Source organism: Chelon labrosus (assembly GCF_963514085.1).
Source record: "Chelon labrosus genome assembly, chromosome: 23".
NCBI classification, from domain to species: Eukaryota; Metazoa; Chordata; class Actinopteri; order Mugiliformes; family Mugilidae; genus Chelon; species Chelon labrosus.
The window spans coordinates 8,679,762-8,687,112 of NC_140356.1; the positions used below are offsets into that span (position 1 = coordinate 8,679,762).

The window sequence follows — 7,351 nt, forward strand, 5'->3', positions numbered from 1 at the left end:
CTTTCCTCAGACATCACCCGGTGCATGCTGGGAAAGGGGGCGTCACCGAGGCACGTAAGGGCGACGCAGCGGCGAGCAGCCAATCACGAGCTCGGCGGCGGCACGGGAGAAGCGTGACACCCAGCGGTGAAATTATTCTAGAAAATCTTTCAAAAGTGCTCCATCATTGTGGCTGCACGGGGTTGGGGGTGTCTGAGAATCTGTACCTCTAAAAATAATGTCAGAATGAGTTACTGACCTCTTTATCCAGCGAGGGGCACTACATCATCTTGATACATTTACAACACTGCATGAGGTCAATGTGTTATACAGGGTGCTTATGCATCATAATAGTGTAATAGTTCATTTCTTAAAGAGACACCATTAACATATAAGCACATGAATCAAATGAATGGGTGAAAGTGGTTGAGGATGTAGCACAAGTACAAATTTAAGGTATTTGTACTTCATTTGAGTTTTGCATTTTGTATAGATTTATACTTTATCTCCACTATATCTCAGAGGCAAATATTGTATACATAAATATTGCACTTTTTATTTCATTACATTACTCAGACATTAATAATAAATCCTAGATGTAAAATAAATGGTCACATATTCACACAGATGAAAACGGACCTTATAAATCTACAACAAAATTTGAGTGTACGACTTTTAGAGAGGTTTAAGGACACACACACAAAATGTGTCAAGACAACATAGAGTTTTTATTGAAAACCATACTTACAAGATTCACATTTCTTTGTACAGTCATATTATGTTACAGTACAAAAATGAGCTTTATATGCCATGTTAGTCCTCTAGATATAAAACTACGGTCGTAATAATGTTTACTGCTACTCTATATTCTCGTTTCTTCACGTGTCCACTATAAAGCACGGCAATTGATCGAATTTCCTGTAAATACAAAAGGAAAACCTCCCAGATCATTCATCATAATACAAATATATGATACAAGTATGACATAGTAGCCATGTAGTGGTGTCAGATATATAAAGAGATGTCATTACGTTTTGAAGAATTTGTAGGTATCCCACTGTAATTTGTAACTTTCATCGGTTAACCCATTCTTTTATTATTGGCTTGGTTACATCTAACCATCATCCTATATACTGTATATTCCAATTCATTAACAGATTTCAGAGTAAGTTAAGCAATTTAGTTTCGTCCCCGAAAAATCCACTTCTTAATAATTCAATAAACGGCAAATTCTTTTTAATTTCTTTTCCTTCATCCTCCTTTTATATCTCAGTGTACAAAAATACAACAAGCTATTCTCTTCTGAGTCCTCCACATCTGCATTTAAGTGGATGATTTGACACCTTCTTGCAAGGGTGCAGGAAGTCAAAGATGTAGCCAAAGCCGATGGGTCCCACACGCTTGTCACCGCTCATAAGTTGGAGTCTCTCTCTGAAACGGGGAAGTATCCGTTTGTAGTCTTGGCGGCTTCTCCCTCGGGAGCAAAAATGGCCAGTAACCTCTCCTGCTCCCTCTTGGTTTTGGGTAAATCGTCGGACGGCGTGATGAGCAGCTGGAAGCGCTGTAAAATACAACACAGTGTTAATTGAATCCATAAATTCCATGGCATCTCCAGGACCTTCGTGAGGAACAGCATACCTCTCTGAGTGTTCCCTGGGTGGTGCCGAGCTTATATGCCATCCAAAACGGGATGCAGACCATAGAGGAGAGAGCAAGCAGCCAGCCAATGGCATACCCCCACCACGGGTACACATACTCATTGTTGTACTTCAGAGGAGTGTATTTAATGAGGGAGAAGGCGAAGGTACCCTGCAGAGACAGTTTACATTAATTCCTGCTAATGAAACAGGGTTTACTGTAAAAGAGTCACTTTCGGGAACTGATACTCACGATGCACGTGGCCGGGGTGAAGAACAACCAACAGTACTTGATGTAAGGTCCCGGGCGGTAACCAATCATGTCCTCGATGTTGTCGTAAAAGCGATCCGCACCTGGAAAAACACAACGACGGCACGTGTTAGCACGCCGCGCCTTCAAAATGAAGCTGAACGTCTGCCGGTAAATAGGACAGACGCTCGTTAAGAATGCAGCGCGACTGAAGGAGAGTGTCACGTTCGCTCACCATAGACCCATGCGATGCAGACAGACTCAAAGATGGCCATGAAGAGAAGACACATGCCACTGGCCGCATAGTAATCAAACAGCTGGAAGACGTACATGCCCCCCTAGAAAGAGATATAAAGCAATGGAGTCAGAGTTACACAAAGATAATCAACTTGCAGATCCTCGTCTACGCGCATGCATCTGTGTGCAGTCTCCGAGTGTGACCCCTACCTCCATGAGCATGATGAGGCCCATGAGAAAGGAGAATAGGGAGAGGGCTAAGAGGAAGAGCTCCCTGCGGTTCTTACGCCGGAACACAGCTGGATACATGTCGACCACCGCAGTCACGAGGCTCTCGACACACACAAACTGGAAGAGGAATAAGAGGAATGAAATATATTGAAACAGAGGCATTTATGTGACTGACATCTCCTACCAGTCGGCACAAAAACACCTTTAATCTTGGAAAAACTGCAATCATGAGTCACTGTGGGAAAGCTTTGAGAGCAGTGTTTACTGACTAAAAATAATGCAGAGGTTTCTACCTGGCTGTCTAGCCCCAGGAAAACAATCATGATGAAGAAGAGGGCGGCCCACAGAGGAGAGAAGGGCATCATGCTCACAGCTCGGGGGTAAGCTATGAAGGCCAGACCAGGGCCTGCACACAGACAAGGCAGAATTATTAAACTGAAGGCTCAGACTGATAAAATAAATCATTTTTGCTGCTCTGTTGCCGCCAGCAAGTTTGCGCGAGCCTCACCCGACTCTGCCACTTCCGAGATGGGAACATTCTGCTCGTACGACATGAAGCCCAGGATGGAGAAGATCGCGAAGCCCGCCATGAAACTGGTGCCGCTGTTCAGGAAGCAGAGCGACAAGCAGTCTCTGCAACACAGCATCACATTCACACATGTGATCGTTGCAATCAGTTGGTTTTTCAGATGATTTTAAACTTTATTTGACCCTGAAATCATGAAACATGTAAATAATGCATCGCTTACATACCTATAGCAATTATTATTATATTTGTTGTAGCTGCCCAGAGCTGTCAGCGACCCTAAACAGATGGCGTAGGAGAAGAAGATCTGGGTGCCGGCATCCATCCACACCTTAACAAAAAAAAAAAAAATCACTAAATCGATCATCAATTGCAGCTTGAGTTGTGATGCAAAATCACATGTAGCAGAACGGTGCACACTCTCTTAGGTTTGTGTATATATGCAAACGTGTCGTGCCGTGTTTAGATAGTCCAGAGGAATCATTGACCGGCAAGGTTGCACAATAGTAACCAGTTAAAAGCCTGTTATTGATAGCGTCCATCTAAACATTCATTAACAAACCATGCTTCCGTAAATATACAAGTGTATAGAATGTGTCTGACACGTGAGAGAACGTTGAGCTTTATTCTAGCTGTAACAAGGACTTAACCAGATGTGTCACGGTTTCCGGTGCTCGTAGGTTTGTTTCCTGTTTTATTTTGAAGGAGCCACTTTCATTGTGGCATGTTTAGTTTCACTTCCTGTCCCTGTTTGTTTTCCAGCTGATGTGGTCTACCTTCATCAGGTTTTAAACTTTTTTAGCCTATCAGCACAAATACAAACACACACACACACACACACCTTGTGTATCTATCTTTGTGAGGACCATAACCATAAACCCAACCTTATTGAGACCTTTACACCAAAGTCAAGTCTTAACAGGTTTTGACCCTTAAAAAGTTGTGGAAAGGGTGTGCCACAATGACGCAATGCCCCCCACAACTTAATACATAAAAGACCATACACTGACTCACCTGCACTCCTTGGCCCCCATTAGGTCATTATGTTAATACACTTTTCCTGGACTATAGCCTGTACAGTATGTTACTTAATTAAAACTTTAATATTGTGAACATTTGAACACTCTCTCTTTTATGAACATCCATACATTATTTGTACAGTTCTTTTGCTCTTTAAAACCAGACTCTTTATATACTGTATATTTGTTTAGATTGGTATGTTGTTTTAGACCAAATGCTGAGACAAATTCTTTGTTTGTGTGTGCATACGTGGCACCTTTTTCTTTTTTTGTTTGCTGTTTTTGTTATTGTATGTTGTATCTTATTTTGCTTCAGCCTTCTCCATTTTGTTACCAGCCTGTTTTTTGAAGTTTTGACTTGCTTTTTGTTCTCGTAGCCCACATATCATATTCCATCTTGCATTCGATTCCTGCTTTTTGACTACATAACAAGATAGTAAATATGAAAGGTTTTACTCCAGCTTAACCTTTTCAACTCTGAATCGAGCGGAGCCAGTTTAAACTATCTTTTCATGAGGAGAGTGTGGGGGAAGGGAGGGGGCTGATTAGTTGGCTGTCTGCAGCTCAGTCCTAGTAGAGTTTGTGTTGACAGTCCCAGTGGTGTTCTGGCCCTGCATCTGATCCCTGCGGTCCTTTCCTCTTTCATGGAGAGCAGATGGACCCAGCGGGATCGCCAGCAGCGAGCCATGGGATACCTGCACTTTTAACACCATCTCTTTGGGAATTTTTTCCTCAGTCCAATCATAGGCCAGAAACAAATAGAAGTTATTAATCAATATATTGCGCAAAGCGATTGGTACCTGTGGGTCCGCCAACCGTCCCAGGTCGGGGTAAAGGTAGAACTTGATGCCGATCCCGGCACCGGGCAGGGTGAGTCCTCTGATCAACAGCACGATCAGCATCACATAGGGGAAAGTGGCAGTGAAGTAGACCACCTATATCGACACATACGACGTGCAAACAGGTCACAATAAATTCCAGATGTCATCCTGCATGTGCGCCAGGTCTGTCTTTGCTTAAGCAAATAAACAGAAAGAAAAAAAAGGGTCACCTCACTTGTTCACTTTAGAGACCCCTCTCACCCACCTTTCCCGTGGATTTGACCCCCTTCCAGATGCAGAAGTAGCACATGACCCAGGCGATGAAGAGACACAGGGCCAGGTCCCAGTTCAGGGAGCCCATGTGGTCGAGGCCTGGGGAAATCCTCAGCACTCTTCTCCTGTAGTGGCGGGAAGTAAAATCATTTAGGCCACCACATCACTCCATCACTAATTGGAGGTTAGGCGGCGTGGAAACTCACTCCCAGAACTCCATGACAGGAGAGGTGGTGTTTAGATAGATCGTTTGGTTGACTGAAGTGTTCCTCCTCTGAAACTCCACACAGTTTTCTGTGAAACAAAGTTGAAATTCAGTTGGACTAATGAGTACTCTTAAAGGAACCTTTTGTGTGTCTTCATGCGTTACCTGTGTTCCATGTGTTGTTGCAGGACGACCAAGCCAGGTCCCAAGAAAAGGAAAATGACAGGTAGAAAATCCCCCAGGCCAGGACGATGATGTAGTAGAAGTTCAGCAGAGTCACGATCACCTGGGTGCCATAGCCCAGACCTGCACACGGGACATTTTTAGCACGTGAAAGTATATTCAACGCATGCTTTGCCAGTCTAGGGGCCTCCTTACCTTCGAACAAGGGACTGATTTTCCTCCAGCAGGTGATGCCTCCCTGGCTGGTGTACTGACCCAGAGCCGTCTCCAGGAAGAAGACGGGAACGCCGCAGGTGAACAGGAAGATCAAGTATGGGATGAGGAATGCACCTAAGTTGATGAAAGAAAAATAATGTTCATACTTTCTATGGTGTAAACTGCATTTCAGAGGGGATTACTTAATATGCTTTCACTGTCTGCACCAGATTGGATTAAAACAGAATTAAACACAAAATACAAACAAACTGCACACAATTTCAAATATTTTATTGACTATTTGAAAGAATACGCAAAAATTGGTCTGAACTCATGAAGGTCTGCAAGAAGAGACAAAGGAGAATAACAATACTTTCATGCCCTTTCCTTTAGATCCTAATTCTAAGCCTAAGCCACCGCTCTTTTTCGGGCGTCCGTGTTCACGTCGCATAGGGTGGCCCAAGGATGTTTGGCGCACTCAGATTTCCGCCTCTCTGCGGGGACAGCTGCTGTGAGCAAGGAGCAACAACAGCTGTCTGACCCGGCTCAGGCCCTGAACCCTGACCCCGCCACCCCATGGAGGGACAGCTAGAGAGAAGAAAGAGGGGGCATCCAATTTAGAAGATTCACAAGCATGTAAATAAGTAAATAAGGGGGGAAACCCATTCCGGACATGATGTGGCTGAATAAGAGCTCTTGCATACATGTTTTTATTTCTTTCACCTGAGATCAAGCGAGTAACAGAAGACTAAGTTCACCTTTCTCGTTTAGTGCATGCAAATGCATGCACCGGAAGTGCGTTGAATTCTGTGAGCACGCTAGATCTATCTTCCACTCACCTCCTCCGTTCTTGTAGCAGAGGTACGGGAAGCGCCACATGTTGCCCAGGCCAATGATGGAGCCGGCCACCGACAGGATGAACTCCAACTTGTTGCTCCACTGGCCTCGCTCCTCCATCTTCTCCTCCGAGGGCGGCAGCATGTCCTTGGGGCGGCCGGAGCCGTTGGGGAGGCCCGCTTTGGCAGAGTCTCCTGCAGAAGAATCACAAAGAAGAGGAGGGCTAGGGGTAAGTTCTTGAAGCTGTCTTGAATCCCAATCAGTTGACATGCATTTGGTCTTAGTAGCATTGTCTTGAGTGAAACAAATTCCACTCCAAAGAAAAGGCTTACCTTTCATTGCAGGGATCTTCTGCCTACAACTCAAGGCTGAAGCAGAATCTGGAGGTTTGTCTGTAAATGCTCAGGTTTTAGTATTTAACATGAGCGCAGAAAGGGGCGGGGGTTTGTAATGGTAAACCTAGGCCAGCCTCCGCTCTCTTACCTCCCCCCTCCCCCCAAGCCCTTCCCACCCTCCTGAGCAAAGTACATCACCTACCTCGTCTCTGCAGCCCTGCAGTTAAAATAAGGTGCAGCATGAAAGGATGACACTCGGCCTGTGAGATGTATGTGTCCATCTGTGTCAGTTTCTTCAGCACAACTAAATAAATGTAATAAGAAGTATGATTAAACATACTCTCTGGAAGTTCTGACAAAAAGACACTGCAGGTCAGTGTGCATCTGATGAAAGATGCTTGTCTTTGATAAAGGAGTGCATTTGATGGAGAAGGGGAATGAGGAAGGACAGAGAAAGCTGTAAACAGTGTGTGTTGTTAGATCAAAAGAAATTCACAGAAGCTACAGTTTTGCTAAATGCTTGAAACAATTTTAGGATGAAAGCTAGGTGGAGGTCCTCTCAGTGCCGGAGACACAACACACAGCAGGGGGTGAAGAGGTGGGGAAAAAAAAAAAAAGTTACA

General features: G+C 44.4%; 1 protein-coding gene across 1 annotated transcript; it reads right to left on the reverse strand.

Moving 5' to 3' along the window:
• Nucleotides 1–1,481: 1,481 nt before the first annotated feature.
• Nucleotides 1,482–6,621, reverse strand: LOC311508312 (sodium- and chloride-dependent GABA transporter 2-like). Its single transcript, XM_084573022.1, has 11 exons — nt 6,396–6,621; nt 5,180–5,267; nt 4,966–5,098; nt 4,680–4,814; nt 3,088–3,191; nt 2,843–2,967; nt 2,628–2,740; nt 2,314–2,451; nt 2,102–2,204; nt 1,870–1,970; nt 1,482–1,788 (listed from the first exon to the last, which is right to left on the reverse strand). The coding sequence occupies exons 1-11, from the start codon at nt 6,535–6,537 to the stop codon at nt 1,561–1,563; spliced, it is 1,410 nt and encodes a 469-aa protein (XP_084429148.1). The 5' UTR covers nt 6,538–6,621; the 3' UTR covers nt 1,482–1,560.
• Between the last annotated feature and the right edge of the window lie 730 nt (nt 6,622–7,351).

What these genes read in the sequence shown, in the direction of transcription:
- LOC311508312 (XM_084573022.1), bottom strand. Translation starts at nt 6,537, where the DNA reads ATGCTGCCGCCCTCGGAGGAGAAGATGGAGGAGCGAGGCCAGTGGAGC. An exon ending in GGGTCAAATCCACGGGAAAG is followed by an intron (nt 4,815 to 4,965) that starts GTGGGTGAGAGG and finishes GTGTCGATATAG; the next exon opens with GTGGTCTACTTCACTGCCAC. An exon ending in GCCTCATCATGCTCATGGAG is followed by an intron (nt 2,205 to 2,313) that starts GTAGGGGTCACA and finishes ATCTCTTTCTAG; the next exon opens with GGGGGCATGTACGTCTTCCA.